At 41.4% G+C, this 24,323-nt stretch overlaps 1 protein-coding gene and 1 long non-coding RNA gene across 15 annotated transcripts in view; one reads left to right on the forward strand and one right to left on the reverse strand.

The window, feature by feature from the left end:
- LOC134175284 (uncharacterized) overlaps window positions 1-24,323 on the forward strand; it is a 73,619-nt gene that overhangs the window by 7,534 nt on the left and 41,762 nt on the right. For all 4 annotated transcript variants that reach the window (XR_009968954.1, XR_009968956.1, XR_009968955.1 and 1 more), the window contains exons 3-4: window positions 4,836-4,943; window positions 13,726-13,818. This is a non-coding gene — a long non-coding RNA (uncharacterized LOC134175284). The remainder of the gene's footprint in view (window positions 1-4,835; window positions 4,944-13,725; window positions 13,819-24,323) is intronic.
- The window catches only part of STRBP (spermatid perinuclear RNA binding protein), a 65,636-nt gene continuing 42,732 nt past the window's right edge, over window positions 1,420-24,323 (reverse strand). For 4 of the 11 annotated variants that reach the window (XM_062641022.1, XM_062641021.1, XM_062641023.1 and 1 more), the window contains exons 11-17: window positions 24,177-24,269; window positions 23,120-23,319; window positions 21,281-21,439; window positions 19,615-19,749; window positions 19,157-19,297; window positions 18,317-18,440; window positions 14,524-16,993 (exon numbers count right to left, since the gene is read on the reverse strand). In XM_062641022.1, the coding sequence (XP_062497006.1) occupies window positions 16,836-16,993; window positions 18,317-18,440; window positions 19,157-19,297; window positions 19,615-19,749; window positions 21,281-21,439; window positions 23,120-23,319; window positions 24,177-24,269 (1,010 nt within the window). In that variant the 3' untranslated portion in view covers window positions 14,524-16,835. The other 7 variants (XM_062641031.1, XM_062641026.1, XM_062641025.1 and 4 more) reach the window with 4 other exon arrangements.

Below are 24,323 nucleotides of genomic sequence, written 5' to 3' on the forward strand. Positions count from 1 at the left end.
ATGTCAGCTGGCTCCTGGAGTGGACCCAGCTCATTTCACTAGCTGTCACTGACCAGCAGTTGCCAGGCTATGCTGAAGAGCTGTCAGCCTTCTCAGCACCTCTGAGATGATAATCCTGAGGTAGCTTTCTGAATGACCTCTTAATAAGCTCACCAACATTAAGCATGTACATAGGTATGATACTAGGCTGATACATAGGGTAAAATTGACCTCTGTTACATCCAAGTGTTAATGATGTTTTCTTAACTGACTGTATTCAGGCCTTTATGGATCTTACTTGCTAAATATTTGATGCAGCTCTGACTTTTAAGTGATGCATAGTTTAGTTGGTTTTGGCACAGTGGTCCCTCAATAGCTCGCTCTTCACAACTGACTTGTTTGCTGCACAACAGCAGATTCAGCTGGCTGCACACTGTTTTGTTGAGTGTAAAAGTCTCTCACTGTCTTATTCCAATTATATATGCTAAGGTGTGGGGTTCCATACTTCTCATTTTATTAAGAGCTATCTCAGCTTCAGCCAGCTCACAACAGTTTTGAATCCTTCCTCAGGGTTGATCTCTGAATTTAATTAGTGAGCTCTGCACTTAGACTTTAAATTCTGAATTAAAAACCAGAAAAAATACTTCAAAGAAAAGGTAAGAGCATATGATGACTGCTCTGTCTTCCCTTTTAGAGTAAAACTGTGTTCTATAAGTCCAGGCAGCTGGACATACTTGTATATTCCAGTAAATCTTACCATGAGTTGCAGCCTCAAGCAATGAACAGCCACACAATTCCATGGTATCCTCAATTCCTGCCCTCATGTCTCTGGACAAGGAAATTGCTCAGATTTGCTTCAGACCTCAGAGGGCAAACTTGGGCAGCAGGAATTTAATGTTTAGGAAATACAGTGAAATGAGAGGGCAGGAGAAAAGAAAAGTTTGAGAAAGAACCTTATGTATTCTTAATACACGTAATTTATGTTTTAAGAAAACAGACATACTTTTTTTTTCTAATTAGCCAGATCCTAGGAAATGTCCAGTTTACATTCTGAGGTAAAACTTGCCTCCTGGCCAGCACAGCCTTCTCTGGGCTTTTGTTACTGCTGCCATTGGCTAAACCCCAGGGTTACTTGTGTGCAGCAGCCCTTGCCCAGTTTCACTCCTGTATACTCTGTTCACTGCCACCTTTGTGAAGGAATGCATTCTGCTTGTTGCAGCATAAATCTGCTTTAGGTTTACATCTTGGAGTCACCACTTTGCTAATACTCATCTCTGATAAAACTGCAGCCTTAGGAAGCCTGTCTCCCCTTTGTGCTGAACCTGTTACCTGACTGAAGTCAAATGCACTTCTGTGGTTTGGCTTCCTAGGCTTTGAAAAACCTTAAAGCCAATTTCCTCACTGTAAACAAAAAACCCCAAACCAATCATAAGGCCATAATTCCTGTTTACAGAGAGATGCCTTTATTGTATGCTCTTGGAAGCAAATGGGACATGGTTACGGTTTTATATACAGAGAAATCTGTAGCATTGGGTTACAATCAGTGGCAAATGAACCAAGATTACAGTGCAGATCTAAGTGTTGTGTACAATTAATAACAGTGGCTGGCACACAAACCACAACACAGAAGCCAAATGAAGCCGAGTGTACAGGGTACAGCATCACGTGAGGAAGCAACTTCATGTACAAAGAGCATTCCATTTTCTTTACATTTGCAGGCTTTCTTGGCTAGTGAGTAGATACAGCTCCATTTAAAACTCAGTGTGCAGTTATTTTTCTTCCCACTCAGCTGCTACCGAATTAAGACAATTTGAATGTTCCAATTACATTTTTAATGCTATAAATAACTACAGTTGTTGCCAAATTACTTTATTTGAAGTTGCTTTATTTATAGTCAGGAATAGTTTAAACGTTGTTCTCTACACATTAAAAACTGGGAGAAATCTTAAAATATTTTGAAAGTAGTCTGAAATTAGACCACAGGGATCTGTGGTACTTCATTTGGAAGTTTAATTCTAGGTAACTTCTTCTGAGAGATTTATGGGGAAGAAAGATGGAATTGTCCACCATATTACTCATTTGTAGAATTTGTTCATAGTATTTAAGGTTTAGATAGTTCAAAGGTCATAATTCTTTTTATTCAATGCCATGTCCAATCTTAGTGTAAAAATAAACACTGTCCTCTGTGGATAAAGATATCCATCTGTTGGTTACAGGCCAGACCCCTATTGGTGAGAGAGATTTAGAAAAATAGACCTTTTCTTTTAACGTTTTACTGTGCTGACCCACAAAGGAAAAGTGAAATTCATTCAAGTCTAGAAACAGAAATACAGTACAAGTGATTTATAGAATTGCATTCCTTCCATCCACAAACTTGCTGAGCATGAAACACTGCCCCTGTCTTTTCCTTGTTTTGAGAATTGTCATCAGAAAAGTCACATTATACTGCACTGCCACATTGCCTGTCTGCCTCCTAGTGTGCAGACTCAGCAGGGCTCTGCCTCCCGAGGATTCTTTGCTTGAGAATTCTTTAGATGGATGGGTGATGGTGGTTTGGGTTACACAGGGGGATGTTTTAGCTCAGATTAGCAGGAACAGTTTTAATTAATTTGACTGATGGTGATTTTTGGTGGGTGGAAGCTCAACCATTTAAAAAAGGAAAATCTCATGAGTTGGACCTGAAAAATACCAGCCTTTCCTCAAAATCTCCACTTCCAAGACTGCTTCCCATAGATTTCCTTCTCATTTAAGGGGCTGGTACATTTGGCAGTACAGGTTTCATGCTCAACTTTGTCACTGAGAACTGGACAGGACTTTAAAGCATACAGCCCATTGAGACTTCACTGTAGTGTTTCAGTGCTTTTGACAGTCCCCCCCCCAGCAGTGTTGCTCTCTTGGAAGTGCAGGTGGCCCAGACTGGCTCTGGGAGACCTGGAGGACAGGTGACATACAGAAGTGGAAGTAGTAGTTAAGCACCAGTTGCTGGCCCCTGCAGAGGCTCGAGAGAACAGAATTACTTTGTGGAGAGCTTGTCGACCTAAAAAGCTTAGTCAGTTCGATCAATAAATATTGACTTAGGGTTAGGATCAGAAATAAGACACTGCACTTTGGAACTGGAAGACAGAGTCAACTTTCTCCCTTTTCTGTCCAAAAGGAGACTAGCTTTAAAAGGTGTCCTTAAGGACCTTTGTGGTGTCTGATGTATAACTCACTAAGCACATATGAGTATACTTGTCCCTTTTTCAGGGAAGAATAAATGTATGACTGGACGAAGCTTCGAGGCTTTTTTCTGTGGTGGTTCGTTTTTGTTTGGTTTTTTTTGTAGCATCTGTTATGTGTTGTGTTGTCCCTGAAGGCAAATTTACCCACTCTTGAATTATGCAGCATTGCCCAGAGAATGGCTCTGTAGTTGAATATGCTCTCTGCAGTACAGCTTCTGCTTTCTGTATTTTCATGTAACAGATGTTACTAGAAAGCTACACTGGTCTTTATCCTGTTATTTTGAGCAGGGAAGCAGTGATACTAGTTTGAAAACACAGGAACTAATCTGTACAGCAAATTAGAATTTTCATAACTAATGAAAATTTAGTTAGAATCACTAGCTTTTCAAAAGCTGTACTGCTCTGAATGTTGTTCTTCAGCCCACCATTTTTCTGCTTTGAGCAGTATCACTTTCTGTCTGCTTGTAAACAGTTCTCTGTGGATATAATGAAAGAAGAATACTCTCTCCCCTACACTGACTACATTTTACTTTGTTAGTTTACAGGATGCCCATACAGAACTACAGGTTCTGTTGGGAGTGCAGCAATACACATATTGCCATATGCATAGATCATTAAATAGTAACAGTGCCAGTAGTAAAGCAAAACCTGCCAAGATGTTCTGTTCCTCTTATTTAAGCTTGATTTATATGTGCCTGTTGACTGAAGATGCAGTTTGTGTCCACTGCTGAGATGACACAGTACCCTGAGTAACTTTGTATTGATTATGCTTACACAAGCTTGTGCTTTTCTAAGAATGTGGAAATGAACATAAAGAAAATGAAGTACATCAGGTTGTTCCCATGGAACACTGTTAAACAACTTACTCATAGCAGCTTCAAAGTACAAAGTTAAAATTTACCTTCTGCTCTACTCCCTTCGAAACAGATGAGTGCTAGAATTAACTCCCCTCTAGCTTAAAAATAGAAGTGGACAGAATGTCAAAATATGCTTTCCTGCAAAGATGAACCTTCTTTGTCATAACGAGTTACCCCAATGTTGGTGACCTGAAGTATGTGCGTTACAACAGGTAGTTGTGGAAGCAGTATTTGCTTTCCCTTGTTGCCGTGCTGTTCTGTGTAAAAGCAAGTTGTCTAGAACACTGTGGGCACTGTAGAAAAAATAAGTTACTAGTATTCCTCTAGAGGAAATTACTATTATTCCTTTCCCTCCAAGAATTCAGTTGCATGCTACATAAACTGCCTGGAGCAGTCTCCCTGCTTTGGATAGGGCTGTATCAGGAAATCAAGGTTTTTCACTGGATTTCTTCTCTGGAAAAGCTTCCATCCTGGACTTGTTTATTGAACAGGAAAAAAACCCCAGCGTTTCTCCTGCAGCAACATCACTTGCAGCTCTGAGCCTGCTCTGTGGCTAGCTCAGAGCTCTTGCGTTATTACTTAAACAAGTGAAAAACAATACCATCACCCCCTGTTCTTAGTGTATTGAGGCTGCTGGTTTACCACAGACTCTAATAATGGACTTGGAAAAGGCAGTGCAACTTTTCCTCCAACTTCCTGTCCCAGATGCTCAACTTTTAAGACTGGAGAGGGCATTCCAGTTTAATTTGTTTTCTTTTCTCTCTCTCTCTTGCCTCAGTCCATTCTACCAGCACCAGATGTGTTCAGAAGTGAGTGTTCAGGCAGAAGCTGCACTACACCTCATGAACTGCAAAGCAGCTAAGGCACCTGGAGCTTCGAGATCCAGGTAAGAGGCAGGAATGAGGCTTAAGCCCATGTGCTCTTTTGGAATGAAAAATTAATTGCAACTCTTACTCATTGCAACTCCCCCATACCAGTGAATGAAGGACAATTACTTTCAATTAATGCCTTTTAGTATTAGTGTAATTTGTTCTAGTAAAGATAACAGTCCAGAGGGCTGTTTCACAAACATGCAATTCTGGCTTGCTATTTTGCGTATTGTTGGTGTTTACTTACAGAGCATAGAAGAGACTGCACCCTTCATTATCTTATTGCCACAAGCCTTTAAAGTTGGAAATCAGATAAATAGTCTTGATCTGTGGTTCTTGCAACTTGTTTATCAATGGATTATTAATTAAATGTGGCAGAGAACTCTCCTCCTGAGAAGGCTTCAGTCTTTGCACAGTTGCTTTAGACTAAGCTTGAGGGGGTTCTTTTAAAGCACACTTAACTATTAAACTACCTGTGGTACAGTATATATGACCTTAGATTGTAGAGAGTTAAGGCACCAAATACAAGATAAAATAACATCCAAAGTAAGAAATTTGCTTTTGAACTGCACATCTCCACAGAGCACTTTGGGACATTCAACTCCTCTTAAACGTGAAGGTAAACATGTGGTCTGAATGGTTCACGGAGCCACAGGAACTGGAGGAAGAAACCACTTTACTGAATTTAAACTGTACAGTATGATGAACTTTCTTTTACGTAATTCACACAGATACTTTTAGTAAGGCATTGCATTGCCCACACCATGTCAGACAGGCTTAGTAGAAAAAGCACCATCTTCTAAAAGACCCCAGGCTAGAGAAACAGGCAGATGTACTATAACAGAAGAATGAAACAAGTAAGCTATGTCTTATACCTTAGATAGCAGATGGAACTACAGTATCCCTTTGCTTTGCTTTAAACAAGTCAATAAAGCATCTCATTTTTCAGTAGATTTATTCAGCAGGAAGCCCAAGAGGGTCTGTGTCCTGAGCATTCTAGCTGAGTTACCGTTTTTTGAGACAGTACAACTGTTCTTAACAGAACTCCTCAGCGAGTCCAGCAGAGAGCTCATTTTCATTCTTTTGATGCCAGAGAGAAGTCTTAGTCAGCTTCACAACTGTGAACAACAGTCTGAACTCATCGTGTAGCCAAAAGAATCCACTGCAGCAGAGTTCTTGTGCTGTTTCCCAGAGCCACCGGAAATAGTAGCCAGTTCTGTAAGCTGCTGCTGCGACTTGGAACTCATCTAAGCTGGGACGTATTTCTCCCTTGTTTAAGTCACAGGCAACTGTCTACAGAGAATTTAGCTAAGCAGGAGCAGTTCTAATACTGAGTGATTATATCTTAGCCTACAAAGCAAGAGGCAGAGGGAAGCCTGCAATTTTGTCTGAGTAAAGACTGAAATACTGTATTCTTCATTTATACAGTTCTGTAGAGATGTCTGGGAGTCCCACATCTAGACTATGATGATCTGTGGGGCTCTCAGAAGTGCAGATGCAGAACTGCAGGTGAAGCAAGGGATACTCTCTCAGGACACTGCTGGGACTGGATCAGGGATGATAGGTTAGAGCTGCTCATATTTATTGCTATCTTAGAGTTTTGGAAGTGCCAGGAGATTGATGTCCCAGAGTCACCAGCCAGCAAACAGATACTTTTTTTCCTAGACCCTGTGAAAAATCCTCGTGCTACTCTTCTCTCATTTTCTGTTTCCTAATACTGTAAAGGAACTTGTGGTCCATGGAAATTTTTCTCAATAGTTAAATGAAAGAAAAAGCCTCAAATAATGTTAGATTTGTACACTTTACCCCAGTTAAGTTCTTTCAGTGGCTACAGGGCACAGTATTGAGTGAGATACACTTTAAATCTTTTTTTCCTACCAGAAGGTGAGTGTTCTCAAAGAAAGACTCCTAGTCTCCAGAGATCAGAGATACTAGAGTAGTTTTCACAGATCTTTGTAAATGAGTAGAAATAGTCCCTTGGCACATGAGTAAGTTGAAATATTTGTAGGAAAACTTGTTTCTCTGAAGCTTTTGATTAAAGGTTTTTAAGAATCTAGAAACACTTATTTACTGGGGTGTTAGAAGGTGATCAGAAAGGCAGTGAAGGAGAAAAGCATTCACAGAAGCAGAGGTATTTAGCTGCAGTGGAAGTCGCAGTAGCAGGTTTACAGCACATTAAGTGGCAGCCATGACAATTGCTGAATCATTCATTAGCTCACATTGGCTACATGACAGCAAATTAGACAGATTAGGAGCCACCTACCCAGGCACTAAATTGCCTTTGTGAGGGTTGGATTGTGCACTGTGTCCAACAGAATTCGCTTGGGCAACAGAGGCTGGATGTTACACATTCCCTTCATGAGTACAGGCTGGCCTCCCTCCATCCAGCTGGCACAATGCCCAGGAATTGGGTCACCATGTTCCAGCTCCTGAATGTGTGCTTAAGACAGCAAGCGAGAGGGCACGATGGCAGGAAGGATCACGTACCATGCTTCCAGCTAGCCAAGCTCTCCAAACCAATCTGGTTCCCTTTAAAACCTTACGTAGATAGAAACGTGCCTGGAGAAATCTCATAGGGCAAAGTGAGATTTTATCAAGTACCTTATTTCTTAAAAATTCATGGTTGCATCTGGGAAGATGACACCCACTGGGGGAGAAACTGCTGAGGTATCGTTAGCAGCACACAGTACTTCAGCATTCCCATCTGTAAAGACTGCTGTTTAAAACTCCAGTTTTGACCCTGCAGCTGGTGAAATGGAGGTGCCAACTCCTTGCAGAACTGTGCACTTTCATAGAGGAGCTACCAGCTGACGTGTACCCTGTGTACAATAGCACTGGGTGTCTTCTCAAGTCGTGCTAATTCCTAAACAGTACGTCTATCTAGCTTTCACCTGTTTCAAAACAAAGGAAAAGACTGCTTCTAGAATACATGATCTCACAACAAGGTCATACCAATGCTGTTCTCACACCAGTGCTACGATGGTATAAGAACTCAACTGGGATTAAATTCTCTGGTGGGAAGATGGGCCTGAGAGACCTGCTGTCCAGCTGGGGCACTTCAGACCCCATCAGACAGTGCAGCAGGCTGATTTGACACACATCTCCACACATGTGGTCCATGAAACACAAACTGGTAGAAAGAGAAAGCATGTACCTGCCTGACTGTGGGTTTTCTATGCAAGCATGGCTAATGGCAAACATGCTATTGTAACAGTGGAACAGGCTGTATTTCATCTCCCTGTTGTGTAAGCAACCTCACTGTCCTCAGTGTTAACAGAGCAGACCACTGAAACTCACAATTGTTCTTCCAAAGTCAGTGGAAATGCCATTCACCTCCAGTACAGACAATACATTAACAGGTCAATTTGTTATTGTAAATCTCTGGCTTCTTTTTATCCTTTAAGTGCCAGACACCATCTCCCAAAATACATGCTGTCATCTGGCTAGCTAAAACTAGAGTTAAGGTGGGCAGTATACAGACACAGACTTTCCCTGCTGTCCTATTTATATATGTACTAATTGAAAGGAACTTTTCCAGAACTCTTTAACATGAACCAGAAATTCAAACTATAAAATAGCATTTCTGCTTCACTGAGAAGGTGCTACAAAATAGGCAGTGACACTAGCAGCTGCACCAAGCATACAGAGCCAGGTTTACATATTTGCCTGTTGGGTATATCCAGACATACAGAACTTAGTAGCCATAAACCAGACCTCTGATCTCACAGAAAAGGCACTTCAGACCATGCTCCTGTGAGAAGGCTTCAAAAAGGAAACTTGCAAGTATTATGCAAAAGAAAGGAGTTCTAGTTCTGCCTTAGCAAAACAGTGCTTATTGCAATATTGATCAAGCAGACGTTACCCAAATTACTCATCCGATAATAGCTTGGTATTTCAGTTAGATTAAAACCTGCTGTCAGAAATTAACTGCTCTCTCCCATGCCAACAAGCTCTTTGGCACTTACGGAGCCTGCATCCATGACACTTCAATATGGGAATGTTTTGCTCAAGTTCCATTTTCAGTGAGACAGGTTCCGAGGAAATCCTGCACCTTAGGAGCTTATCACTGATTCCAACAGAAGGTACAACAAAGTGAGAATTTGAAAGCAGCAGAGTGGAATGCTTTGGACTGTAAGAGCTAAAAGGGTGATGACAGAAAAATACAGAAATTCACAGTCAAAGCAGTTCTGATGGAAATCAATACAAATGGATTAAGCTGCCAAGTACAAGCCACAAAGAAGCAGATCAAATAAGAGCCAGCAAGACATTTTAATAATCAGTCCTTGAACTGGACAGTGCTTGTCAGACTGACATCAGTTAAGCTAGGAAAGGAATACTTGAGAGAAGTTCATTATAATGCACCTTAACATTGCCCTGACGCATCTAAACTCCTGTCTGCTGAAGGAGCTGGAGCAGCCTGCTGCTCCACAATCAGGACAGCTTAGCCTGACAGGCTGGAAGAATGGGCTGAATTTTAAGTGAGCTTCAGCCCAAGACCCAGGTTTGCACCTTGAAGATAACAGCAGCTGAAAACCTGCCCCACAGAGCGGGAAGGACATTCTGATGGCTCATCAGTTGCAGCTGCAAATGTAACCAAATGGTGATGTGGTCCCATGGGTGCCAACTCATGGGCCACCTGCAAGGTCAGGTTTCTGCCCACAGCAGCAAAGCTAACAATACTTAACAACTTTCTGTATCAGCTTATGAATTCTATCCAGACATACCCTGAGTTATGGATAAACCTACACATGCAGTTATTTAGTGAATCTGATGTTTCAATAATGAAATGAAATACAGTTTATTTTTGCTGTTACATTTTGATGCAAAACAAGAAGCTTCGGGCCTGATAGACTACTACTTAATTTATACCAAATGTTTTAACTGTTATCAGTCGGGTGTTTCAGACACTTTCCTCTCTGAACAGAGACCCTAAAATGCTAATGCAGCATCACCAATTCCCTCCCTTTTGCTTTTTTATTAAACCATTTTTATATTAAAAAAGTTGTTTCCAGCAACTTCAGGTACTGCAGTGGTGCAGCACTGCACTGTGCAACTTTGCATAACGGAAGGTTATATAAAGGCAAATTAAAAAACAGTATTTTAAAACTACTGTAAAACACATAGAGTGTGCACCATATAGGTCATAATCCAAACCCATTTTAATCCAAGTAAAACACTTGTTAAAACATTTATTACAGAACTGAACACAGTTATTTATGGATGGCTGTATCCTGATTTCTAGCTTTAGAACCACGGCTCAGCAAATGATTCATGCCGAGTGCAATCACCACCCGCCTGCCTTCCTCTCCTCCCACTGTGCCCACAGGAGGAAAGCAAACCTGGCTGCTTCATGGATTAATTTGGCCTAATGTCATTTGATCTCTGCAGATTTTAACTGCAGTATCATCAAAGTCTTTCATTCTTTATTTGGAGGTTAGCTCTAATAGTTTAGGGAATTAATTTTTCTCCTTGTTAGATAGTATCACACATGCCACTTCTCATTTTCATTCCACATACCTATAACCAGGGGGTGGATTCAGTGCAGGCCATGGCCGTGGCTTTGGTACCTACCCAGTGTTTTCCACAGGTATGCAAGGAATGCAGTGCCTGACACAGCAGCAGCAATACAGCTTTTTATGCTACACAAGAGAAAAATACTTGAAGGAGAACAGTCTGTTGATAAAATCAATTTTTTAAAAGTAATATTTTCTAACTAAATGGGAGTATTTGAAGTGGCCTTGAAAAAGACAAAGTTGGCATTCAGACCTAGGTATTACCTGTTCAAACATTTAGTTAAACAAGACATAATAAACACGTGCAAGATTGTCACAGGTATAGGAGATTTTTAGGAAAAACAATAAAAATATTCTTTAAGCTGAAAATAAAATCTCTTACCTTTATATCACGATCTCAGCTTAGAGTCACTACATTTCTGCTTATTTTATACAAGTGCATATGGCTATGAAGGTCCGGAGAGAATGAGAATAAAGTGGTATTAACCTGCTGAAAACTGCTTAGAAGTCTTAAGCTGCAACATATATATGTTCCAATACCATTTAAAAAACATTCACCTTTCGGTTATTGCTGATTCACAGTCCCAAAATATCAACATACAAATACTTAAGAGGAAAAAACCTCAATAAATTTGGAGCAGAAGTTTTCTGAACTGGCTGTTTACCAGATACTGTATTTTCCTATCATTTGGCGGTGATTTTAAGAGACACAAAAGCAACCCATTTGAAAGTCATGTTCAGGCCTACCCTTTTTGTGCCTCATATTAATGATGTGGGGAAGAGAGAGAGAGAATATATCATTTTAATTCGATTTTGGAAAAAATATATATTCTACTTTTTTCTCCTGCCTTTTTGCTACATTTCATGTCTGCTGACATGTGCAATGGTACAAAGCACTACTGCTGCAGAGTGCCCATTGCAAGTCCTTGTAGCAATTTTTATAGGAAACATGCAAATACAGTTGTAGTATTAAAATTCTGAAGTACTTCAGTAGCAAAAGCAAACACAGGATTCTGCTTCAAGCAGGCACTCGGCAAGGTCTGTTCTTGGTTTGGTGTTTGGTTCCCCCCCCCCAACACACCAGTCTTTCCCTTCTAGTGTAAAGAGATACCCAGCAGTATATACACATCTATTGCTATGTACCCAAAGAAAGGACTGTGGCTTGGAGTAAGTATTGCTTTTCATTAAATGGAACAAAGTTCAAGAAGTGAGAAAAAACACTTTAAAAAAAAAGGAAAAAAGCTCAGATTCCATGTCTGAAGTTGAGAAACCTCAAAACGAGCCACGTTTGTTCTTGCTTTTAAGACATGTACAAAATGCCATTTCGAGCCACACAACCTGATGGTTCTAGAAGTCAGAGAAGAAATCTTGAGGGCCCAAGTGAATAATAAAAGGTGCGATGCTGAGAGGCTGGCAATAGGGACTGTCAATGAAAAAACCACCTACAGTGGGAGAAGAGCAGAGAAGCAAAAACTTCACGTTAATTTCCAAGAGACTGGCTGAAGTTGAAGCTCCATTTAAATTTCTCTGCTCTTTCAGCTGCAAGTGGAATTTTCATTGTAAAATGGGCACTTTGAATTCTTTGAAGGTATTGAAACATCTACCACTTCCAAGGTTACCACTTTCTAAACAAAGAACTGACAGCTCATTCATATTTCAGTAAAGCAGAGAAATGTAAAATATGCAGCAAGGGGGCAAGTTTACAATGTGGTTAGTAACTCCCAACAAATGACAAAAAATAAAGAATGACTTCTATAAATCATCAGAAATGACTGCCATCATGTTGGAAAAGAGCATAGCGCCCTCCTTGTTTCTGAAATTGGAACAAGTCGTTTGGCTGATGACTGTTCATTGTATAGAATTGGTTCAGAGAAGATTTGGTTTGAAATTTAACAAATCTGGGGGATTAAAAAAAAAAAGGAAAAAAGAAACTACAAATGGTTGCCAATCAGGGGAACTCCAGAAGAGGGGTGGGGAAAAAAGAATGTGTGCACAGGAAAGATTCCTTTAATGAATATTTGATTAACAAAAATGGGCTCTTATCAGCCATGCTTTTTCTGCTCCGTGATGGCTTCCTTTCATCCATAGGCCAGCAAAGTACATGGTGATTTCTGAGCACTGCTCAATTTGACCGCATCCCCCAGGCCCTGCTCCGTGTCGGCACTACCTGGGGCTGGTGGCACAACAGCTGCCACCACGTGCCAATAGAGCTGCGTTTTTTATTAAAGTACCACCAACACCAAACGAAAGTGAGAGCTCCAGCAGAAGGAAACCCATTTCAGATACAAACCCATTCCTCTGCACAAGTACCTCAGTTAATCCCAGAAAAGCAGCCTGTTACACAAGCTGCCCCTTAATAAGCTTTTCTACTATTTCTTTCCCTCTAACGGGGGTGTAGGGGAGAAGGAACTTTACACTGCTTTAAGCACTGCTCTTACACCCTCTTGATCTAAAAGCTCCCCCTGCCTTGGCAGCAGCATCTGTTAGAGAACCAGTGTGTGAAGGCATTCCTTGAAGGAGCATGAACTAAAGCAAACCTACGGAAAAGCAACGGGCGAGGCCTCAGAAGTGCAACCAACAACGCTGCTGATGTGGGGTGATACCTTAATAAAGACCACTTGAGTCCCTTGTTAGAGCCCACAGAGTTTATGCAGAACTCTACAACAGGTGGAGAGAGCCCGGAGTTGGCGCCTGTCCTGGAATTCCAGACAGGAACGCACACTCCTTGGTGGGAAGCGGAGTCTTTCGGTTTGAGCACCAACTCTTAGAAAGTACTGGCCTATGGCTGAAGTGTGTCACTTTTCACAGCAGCACTCAACAAGAACTGGGACAATTAAATAGCAAGTTTTCATGGGGACCTTGTTGCTGCTTTAGATTCTTATAAATGTAAGGGGGAAAAGGAGATGCCTTTGTTTTAATACAAGATTGACAACTAAAATGCTTTCTGTAGAAATGGTGGATGGAAAATCAAGGGTGGGCAGACAATCGTAAAGTGAAGAAGGCCACAAGAACAAGTGCAATTTGTTTTTTCTTATTTTTTTCTTTTTTTTTTTTAAAAAAAAAAACAGAAAAGAATGGAAAAAAGCAGCTTTTGAGCTCTAAAGAACCTGATTGTAACATTATTGTTGTCCTTTCTCTGGGCAATACGGACTGAACTGTGTGTCCCTGGAATTACATACAAGAGTCCTTTTGTGGGAACTTCCTTTGTTTAGTGCTTGTTTCACAGAATGCGACCTAATGCAGAGACAGTCTGAGCTTAATTCCCTTTGTTCTGCTTGTTTTGCAGTGTGTGCAAGTGAAAAGCCTTCTTGGATAATTAAGACTGTGCCTGAAATCACAGTTAAAGTTTGCTGATTTAAAGGTTATAAAGGAAACTCAGGTACTGATGCTTAACTATAAAAAATAAGATAAAACAATATTTTAGCCAATATTTTACTAAGTTTATTACACACCATAGTATTTACAAAGTTAAATGTTAACTGAAAAGTTGCTATTGTGGAGGTTTGGTTTGGGTTTTTTTATTCTATTTTTATTTGTTAAAGAACTCTGCCCTGCATTTAATAACCCTACCACAAGTACAGTCATTAACTGGATCTGTGTGACTGCATGAGGAAACAGGCAGTACTCTCGTGTTACAACAAAACAGTTTATTTGTGATCAGTGTTTTATATTCTATACATCCTTCACAAATTTAATTTTACATAATCGGATACTTCATTTAAAACGTAAGATTTAAGCTTCTAGTTCTTCCCTATAACAGAAGGCTGGTATAAGTTATTTGAAAATGAGGTAACATTTCACAGAACATTGTTTTTTTTTCAAGTTTTAGAGAACTAAATTTGCATTTTGTTAAAATCAAAAAGTAGGAAAAAGATGTTTCTTTACAAATGACTTTGCTCAAGTATGTGTTCAAAGAAAACAGGATAAAAAGGCTTTTTTTCTTCTAACATTCTGTACTGTACTGTGTTGTTCAATCAGTGGGAATTAGCTTCTGCCATTTGCTAAAAGAATGAGTAGTGGGGAACAGGATAAGTTGGGAATTTCATAACTGGTAACAGAACCATTCTCTTGGGTAAACCTACAGAGAAAAGAAAGGGAGAGGACTCCAAATCAGTGATCCAAGAAAGTCAGATAAGAGTGTACAATTGTGTTCTCATTAACCTTTTCCAGATCAGTCAATCAATGTGGTTTTAGGGTGCAGAGTCCCACAAACAGAAACACTTTGACACTGGCACTATTTCAAACAGATGGTTAGCTTAACCTTTGCTTTTGTCCTGGTGTTTGGTAATATTTAAGTAAGCAATACTCTCAAAAGCAGAGCGTGCAGTTGGACTTGAAGCTCTGCTTCATAATCGTTACGATAACTAAACTCTACTATCTCCTCCAGTGTTCTGAGCTAATATCACAGGTCAGTTACAACTGCAGGTAATCTAGACAGGCACTGCTGTGTGTAAAAGCAAACTCACAGGGAAACTGTTCAGCAGTTCTGATAAGCATCCAGCTAGGTCAGCCAGAAATCAAGCACCTACAGTAAATGCTGCATCTGCTTCATTATTCTGCATTTCCTCTCCTGTATTGAAGTGGCAAATCTGGAAAGATTAATATCTGCCTGATTTCATGATTATTAGAGAGTTCTTGTGGCCTCACAGACTTCTGCATAATTAAATGGTGATTTGTTTTTTTAAAATCTTGCCTATTTAAATTCTAGTATTTAACCTATATGTCCATTTAGAAATCACAAAGCAGCAACAGCAGGTATTCCAGAGCACCAGATGATCAAAGTGAAGTTTCCCAACATGCAACAGCTTACAAAGGCAAAGAGACATGTTTACCTTACAGCCAAAAAGCATTATCCCAGGACTTCGCATCACAATCATAGGACATTAAAAACAGAAACTCTTTATGTGAAAAATGGGGGCATTCAATTCCACAATGCTTTGAAGTCAGTGATATGTCACATATACACAGCTAAGTGATAAAAACCCAGCTCCCAAAATAGGCATCATGAGAAAAAACACAGAACAGAATGAATGAGAAAGGCACAAAAAGCTACAAGGAGAGTTGGTAACAATTACGTTCCTCTTACATCACTGTATAGCTGCTTGTAAAAACACACACATGCAGATACATCTCATCTTAGCCCTAAATCATCTTACTCATTTTAGTAAGCCCTTTCATTTTTCCTTGAGAAAACATGTAGCTGTTCTTTGTGTAATGCAACACAAGAGAGAGTGCTGAGTGGGGCAGCCCTGCTGCCAGCTGCTGTTCTGTCACAGCACTTGCCCAGCCCATAGGGCAGGAGTTCTACAAGTCAACTTCACTTTGGAAAGGAGAATCCCCCACTGTGAGCACAGCCCCTGGGGCTGTTCTCCCTTCCCTTCCCACTGCAGCAGTGTGCAGTAGGACCTATTGGTCCTAGACAAGCAAAGTGAACATTTTCAGTAAAGCAGCAGCGTTCCTCCCCTGTTTATAGGTCAGACCTCTAAAATAAAGTCAGGAAATCTATGTTTCAAAGTATTTTTAACTTTTATAATGCTATCAGGGGAGTTGGTGTTGCCCAAACTATACAAATTTGAGAGGAACCAGTACTCCAAATGCTATAAAAGCCAGAAAATTGATAGCAAAATGCAGGCTTAGTTTCCCATATGAAAAACACAGGCCTGGAAATGTCCTGGGCTTCCCCCAGTCCCTGCACAGGAGAGGGCTTGCTCCATGTGCCAGGACATATCACTGACTCCAAATGGCTTTGCTCCCATTGCCACATAAACCTCATTCAAAGTAACCAAAAGGGCCGGTTAGAAGTGTGCATTGTTAGTCCAGCATAAGAACAGCCAGTGGGGAGGGAGAAGCTGAGTTAAGAAAAACCCTTCCTCATAGCTCTCTGATACAGTCTGGATGAAGCCAGTGCTTTGCCAGCCTAATATCGCTGTGGTTCTTGGTAAAAAGCATTGTGGTGAATAGTCACATCCTAGCTTCCTTGTGGCTGGATGGCTGACAGTACAAACTACACAGAACCCATTCTGCTTGTCCCAAGCAGCAGTGTTTTAGCCTGCAGGGGCATCAGGGTGGGGGTATACACATAAACTTTATGGAATTGATGGCATTAAGGGAGCTTTGTCCACAAGCCACTTACGCTTGGGGACAAACATTTTGCCAGTGCTACTGTAATGCCATTTAGGTAAACACAGGACAGAGATGCTGAAATAGGCCCTTCGGTAGTCTTTGAATGGAGCACATATTGGCTGTAAAAAGTAAGAGAACTACTTCAATTTCAGTATGAAAGGGAACAGGCAATTAGAACAAGCAGTCCTTCCACGAATCAGGCAAAGCATAGGCAGAAAAGCTACTCCAACCAAAAAAGAACCACAAGGTTATGGCATAAAAGTGGTGTTGTTGTCATGGTTTTAAGAGCTTGAATCTCTTTGACTTTCTCCTTGGACTGCCACATTTGGACTGCCACAACAGATACAGTATCATTTCTAATGTGTTAATTACTGGGCTATACATACCGTAAGCTGGTGCGGCTGTACTGTACCCATACGGTGCTCCGTAGCCTGCAACACAAACACAGAAGGGGTGGGTTTCATTTCCTTCAGTACCTGAAGATGATCAGTGTTTGCACACCAACACACAGGGAGAGACCCCTACTGGGACATGAAGCAGGGCCACAAGATACCCAAGCACTGATACATATAAATATTGCTGAGAACATTCACATCTTTCTGCATTTTGGCTTGAAGAACAAGCCTCCTCCCCATGACCTTCTTAAGCCTCAGCATCAGTTAAATGCTGTATTGCTTTTCCTTAGCACTGTCTTGCAGCTGAAGCCCTCAAGTCTGCACTGTCAGAGCTGGCATGACCCAAACATCCCCTATTTGCCAATAAAAAAATACCCTAAACTACATATGCAGTCAAATGCAGGGAACAGCCATATTTGTCAGCTTCCATTAGAAAATGCTCGATGCTTGATGCAGGTACCACAGCACCTCAAGAAAGCTGTGAATTCTAGTGAATTGTCATTTCTAACAGTAAGTTTCACAAAGGGCAGCTGAATAGTTAGAGGCAAACAGCAGCAGCCTTTTTTCCCCAAAGAGCTAAGCATGACTGGAATGAGCCAAAAAGGAGGAGTGGTTAACATGTGTCTTGGTTACTATATCTCAGTAGTTCATGAAGGCTTTACAGTGGTTTTTCTCATGTGATTGCTTGTGTCCATCACAGAATGCAAGAGATATCTGAGAAAAAATGGGGATGAAGAGAAATAATCTGTGAAGGCCAAGGCCAAGAAAAGCTTAACAACTCCAGCGACTGGGAAATTAAACTTCTTTCTGGAGTAATTCCACGCTGGCAAGAAGCATGCCCCTGGCAGGTTAAAGTGTCTCATAAATGACTCCTCAGGCAGAAAGACAGTTCCAAAAACAATGTTAACAGCCATTAAAAATGAATTACTGGGTTTTAATATTTATAATCATATGAACATACAGGAACAATGAAGGCGACATGCTGTCGACTGTGCCAGGAAGCAAGTCTACCGAACAGCAGGGCTGTGCTATCAGTACATGTGAACTGCCAAAGGCTACAATTAAGCTCATGCTGTAATCCAGAAACCTGAGGATGAGGAATGAAATTTTAGTTTTTGGAAGCTACTGGATTTGCTTTGACAAAGGAATCTCCAGCATCTCATTCTTAGAAAATCTGTGGTTCTTATTCCAAGTAAACACAATGTCTAGATTCCCTTCAAATGTCACCTACAAGCCAGACATGTAGAGTCACAAAGAACAATGGACACTTTGGAAAGTAAGGGGAACCACAAAGGGAACATTTCATTAACATTTTCTTGTGTGTATCTTTTGTCATTGGGTATCAGTGTCATGCCTTACCTGGTGTTATGTAGCCAGTAGCAGCAGCTGCTCCAACAAATGCTCCTCGTGTTAAAGCACCTCGTCCTCTGCCTCGAACAGCCTGGACTGCTGCAGAAACAGCTGTATTGACAACCCCTTTAGTCTGCCCGGAGTAATGAAAAAGAGCAATTCAGAAAGTGAAGGTGTTGCCGGAAACAGAAAGGCCACCTGCCTTAAATTGCCACCTTTAAAAACATTTCTTTAAACATGCTCAATGCACCAGTCTTGTTGAAGACAGAATGCAGACAGAAGAAGCACTGTCCTGAGAATCAGACTGACAGGAACCAAGTGAGCATGTCCCTGCCTGCAGTGCCCAGCCCTGCACATTGAGCCCAGCACGTTTGCTTCACTGAGAGTGAGTGTTATTTACCTCCAACCTGGTCATGAACAAACACTGGTGGCTTCTGACCCTTTCTCTGTTCTGTCTCTGCTGGCTTCCCACTGCCTTACAAGGCCTTTACCTGGCTAGAAATGACCCTCCCTGAAATCTGTGCATCTCACATGATGCAGGAGATGCTCTGGCCTGAAACACAAAAGACTTCCACATCCTCACTGAACTGCTGATCTTAACTGTGTCTCCATTAGTTAATCAGCACCTCTCTTTCTTTGGGCCTCCTTTTAAACTGTTTCCCACAGTATGGTTCTAACTATCAGATTATACTGTTACTCTACAATAATTACAGAAGAGTAAAAATAGAAACCTTACACACATGCATAAAACAAGAGACAAATCATTTGTTTCCTGTAGAAGTTCTGTATCATCAAGCAGCCCAGAGCTGTGATAGCAGAGTAGTCCCAAAAGCAAATTATAATTCTTACCTGAGGAATAATCTTCTTTTTCTTGTTGTTTGCTGCATTAGGCCCAGAAAACAGTTTTTCAAGTGCTGCTAATGCAGCACTTGCTTTTGCTACTTTCTTATTTGGGCCTGCGCCTCTGAACTTCTGCCCATCTACTTCTACCTGAAAACCAAGACATAGGTTTATGCCTAGTGTTCATCCCTGGGAACATCATGATATACCCACTTGTGCCACCCATAAAGAACTCTCATAAAAACAAACCAAAAATATCCTCAGTGTTTTATATGACAGTTTCCATTGCTTCTAGATGATGAAGCTGATAAAGAACACTTAAGTGATCCTGTGAACCATTATATCACACATATTGGGAACTTGGAAATGATAGCTGAAATTTTACTTCCCTCCTCCTCCTCATGTCAAGACATGATGTAGTTCGGGGCTGTCAGAATCCACCAAGCCTGTAACTCTGCTTCACTCACCTCCATCACAAAGCGCTTGTCATGGCTTCCACCTGTCTCGGAGATGAGCTCGTACTTCAGACCTCTTCTTTTTTCATTGAGCTCCATCACTGGGTTTTTGCCACTTGCTGTGAGTATAGGACCCTGAGTTCTTACCTAGAGAGACAGTTACAGTGCTGCTTTAGAGCCGTTATCTCTTTGAAAGGCAAACAAACATCTACAGCTTGGTGGCTGACAGTGCCACATGGCCACTTGGAGAAAGGCAGCATTATCACTGACAAGCCTCTGTGATAGCTTGTCCTTCCCAACATGCAGCCCTAGGCCACTTCCCAGGTACAGAGCTGTATCAAAGGCAACACTGCTGTGCCTTCAGTATAACATCTGTGCTGCAACAGCAGATGGAGAGTCTCTTCTCTAAACAATGGCAGGGGGACAAACAATACTGCAAAAGAAGTTACACCTATTTCTACTATTGAGCTACTGTCCTTATGGCCTGGTCTGGTGTCCACACAAAGCTACACCAGCTGCACTTGGAATTCCAATCCTGAGAGCATCCAAAGCTGAAGTTGAGGCCACATTTCTTTGGAATTGAAGGCTTTATCACTGAAAAGAGAGATCAGCCTTCCCAGCCTCACACACAGCTCTGCTGCTGGGGCTAATTCCGTCCTGGCACTACGGAGCTCAGACTGGAGACGTCTCATCTCTTGGGTCACATGTTTCAGCAGAAATATCTGTAGCTGTTTGGGAAGGGAGGAAGGTGAAGCTGCGATCTCAGCGCACTGGCGTATCAGCCTGGATTAGAATGCACTCAGCTACAGATACAAATGACTGCTCGCTAAGGAAGAAAAAGATTAAGGGATCAAAGCACTGTTTGCCAAAGCAACTTCTTATTTTGGATAAAGATCAAGAGTCCTAGTGCCAGGACCTGCCCTTTGAAAGTGAAATGTCTCAAACATGGAAACCCAAAGTCGTGCTGCGTGGGAAATACCTTAGTCATCTTGAAATACTACCCATTTTTGTGATAAAATAAAATTAATTTTAAAGGAAAATTAACAGGGAAGTTTGTGGAGTATAAAATACCCCCATTTCCTTTCCCTGGTTATGTCTCAGTGAACCAAATACATCTGTGAATTGACTGTACACCGTATGGAAATGAGGTGGCTTCCAACTGAAGAAATTCATGTTTTAACATCTTGACAAGTACTCAAAGAACAGAACAATTACTTACATTTACAGCACAACCTTCCCCCTGCTTAGGTCTCAGATTTCTTAACACCTCCTAATGAATTTTTCTACTTTCATTGGTCTTCATGTGTATCAGTTTAAGACACTGTGTAAATACATCTTTCTGACACCCCCCCTATTGCAAAATGGAAATTGTGACATTTGCATCACTACAGCCCAAAGGCAATAGGCAGGATGGAGCCACCCCAGTCACCAGACCATACATAAACTAACTACAAGAGACAACCCCTGCCTTCAAGAATTTCTGGTCTTAGGAGGTCAGGATTGCTACATCCCCCTTAAACCTGAGGAAAGGAGGCACAAAGATTGGTTATCTGTCTGCAGTGACACAAAGCCACTGGCAGATTTGAGCCTGGAAACTCTTATTAATTCCTCACTCACAACCCTAAACAAAATGCCATCCTCTTATGGGAGCAAGATTTCTTTCTAATGCAGTCCTCACCTCTAGGGTAGCGGAGGTGTCAGCTGTGGAATTTCCAGTATTATTGCTTGAGACTGAAGATGTTGTTTCACTTTTACCTTCAGTATCTGATTTTTCATCGGAACTCATACACTCCACGTCTGCATCAAAACCAGTTGGGTACCCCATGGCTTGTAAAACCTACAACATAGCCACATGACATGAACTGTAAAATAGTACAGAAATAAATACAAAGCTGATCACAACACAGAAGAATGAATTAAGGCAGATTGTTTAGAAATACATTTTCTCCTGTGTTGAAATGGAGAAAACCACCATGGCAATGGGGAAAACTGAAACAGCTGTGGTACATTTTGGCTGCAGTACATTTTGGCTGCATTTTGAGGGCTTCTAAATGTTAAAAAGGTCAGATCTAGAAACTGAAACAATCACATTATTCCCTCTTATACGTCTGGGAAAGTGGGGCCCAGATCTGCTAGGAAAAAACAAGAAAGAAAGGGAAAAAAAAAGCTCGTCTCTACCACACCACCCATTTCCTCTTGGCTTGAATCATGGCTGTTTTGAAGTGTAGCCCAGGATTTGTGTATGTGTAGATGTAGAGAAAACAGAGCTGGGCAGGCACCAGCACAGATCAGGCTGATGCAGAGGGGTTCAAGGGCAGAGGAGTCACAGCTTTTCAGGGCAAGTTTTGTATTACATGGGGTTTTTTTATTAACTGCAGGGAGGGAGGCAAAATAAAAGACTGAAGCAGAAGGTCTGGGAGGACACACATGCAGAGAGCTACTTTTCCTGGAGGAACAACAGATTCCCTCAGATATTTCTGGACACTTTGAACTTGAAAGCACATGGGACAATGGGATTTTCAAAACTGAAATCAAAGGAAAGCAGAAAGTTGCCAGATGAAGCTTCTAAAAAGGAAATTCTTGTTTGAAACAAAACGCAGCACAGAATGACAGATGGGCTTGTTCCTGTCATAAGTGCAGTTGTATTAAAAGCGGTTTTCTTTCCTAGAGTTGTTCAGGTTGGAAAAGACCTTTAAGATCATTGAGTCCAACCATTAACCCAGCACTGCCAAGGCCTGTAGATGGGTATCGTGTTCGCCAGCTTCCAGTCCACTGGGAGCTCCCTGGTGAGCGAGGACTGCTGATAAATAATGGAACGTGGATCACTGAGCACTTTGCCAGATCCCTCAGTACCCTGCACTGTCTGTAGGAAACTTCCTTCCCAGAAACCCAGCAGACTGTCTCCTTTAGCTGTCTGAACTGCCCTCATGCAACACAAGGATGTTCATGTTGGGTGCTCTAGTCTGTCACTGCTCTGCAGAGCTAAGCTCTATCACAAAAAGCACCTACAAGAAGTAACAGTAGGTTGACTGCTACCTGAATGATACTAATGTCTTACTAGAAAACTGAGTGGAGACCAATAATTTATATTGGTGTACACTGTCTACCCCAGTGTGTAAAGGTACCCTTCAAACACTGAAGACTGAAACAACTCTGTATTTCCAGGAGCTCACAACCCAGGAATAAACACACAGAAGAAAAGGGAGAGAGGGAGCCAGCAACATGCCATTTTCAAACCAGCAGGAGGAAGGAGTAGAACAGAACAAAACTGAATCCCTCCAGACCAGAACTTACATGGGCTGACCTGCAGAGCCCTGGGAAGTTCTCCCTCCCCACTGCTAGGATAAACCAGTGATGCTCTTTGAGCCATGCCCAGCTGTGTTTACAGTACACAGGTAGTAGCTCAGCTTTATCTAATATTCTTTTTAATTTTGAGGTCACATATTACGAGTTCTGACCGTATTTCATACTCTATGTTCCAAGACCTGGGTTAGCAGATTACTTCAGGCTGCCTTACCTTCACTGCCACATGGAGCTTGGCTGTTTTCTTAGAAGGTCCTGATGCTTCGTATGTTGTACCATCAACATCTACAGACATTGTGAAGACTGGGGCATGGACTGGACCAGACTGTGACAGCAGCTTATACTGAAGCCCTGGCCTGATTTGGTTCAGCCTCATCAGAGCATTCATGAGATCTATTGCTTTACTATCTAGTACTAGTACAAGATAGTAGAAAGGGGATGGGAAGGAGGGGGGAAGGAAAATGAACAAAACAAGATGAACAACAAATGAAAACAGTTTGCATTTCAGTGCCTTCCTTCTGTAGAAAGGAGCAAAATAACCCCTCAGCCTCTCAGAGGTCATAAGGCTGTTAAGTCTTTACTAAGCCATTCTACTTTGGAGTAATGACTGTAATTACCCAAGTTTTAATACTGTTGACACAGTTCTTTTGCAGCTAGCCACAGCCTTCCCAGCTGCTGTAAAGGAGTAACAAGTTTTACAGGTAGTGAGATCCAGAACTGGCACCAAAGTAGCACAATGAAAATAGCTCCCAGAACCGGCTAAATCCCAGCAGTGCTGAGGGACTTCACTCTGTGCACATGCAGTGTCAGTGTGCTGTAGATTAAGCATTTTATTGTTCTTATGGGAGGTGTTGAGAGACCAACAACTAACTCAAAAAGGGGAAGACTGCAAAAACGCAAATCTCCACACAGCAGTCACTGCAGTAATTGGGGGGGGGGGGGGAAACAAACCAAACCAAAAAACCCCACCCACAATACAGGGACATTATCAGTAAAACACCTCAGCTGCTTGGGCAACTTCAGTTTCACTGTAACTTCACAGGTAACCCCATTTAAAAATGCAAATCATTCAGTTAGTAAAACATGTCAGGGGAAATCAGATGCACAATAAGAGATGTGTTTGACATTCCAAATGCAGGGTGATAGAGACAACATTTGTTGTTCCAAAGACTTTTTCACATGCTATTCCACACCAACACAGAGAAGCTTTTAAACCAGCTCCCACCATACAATAGATCTTTGGAAACAGAATGGAGAAGCATTGCACTTACTTTTCCTCAGATTACGCTTCATCTTTTTATTTGGATCTTTATCATCCCCAACACTATCTTCAAATGGCCTCTTAAGAGCAGAGGAGCCTGTACCTACGGTATAAATTTCCTTGTAATATGGATTTGCTATTGAAAAACAAAATTCCA

The sequence above is a fragment of the Pezoporus occidentalis genome, unplaced genomic scaffold (assembly GCF_034315485.1).
Source record: "Pezoporus occidentalis ecotype Australia unplaced genomic scaffold, CSIRO_AGI_Poc_V1 ctg68, whole genome shotgun sequence".
NCBI classification, from domain to species: domain Eukaryota; kingdom Metazoa; phylum Chordata; class Aves; order Psittaciformes; family Psittacidae; genus Pezoporus; species Pezoporus occidentalis.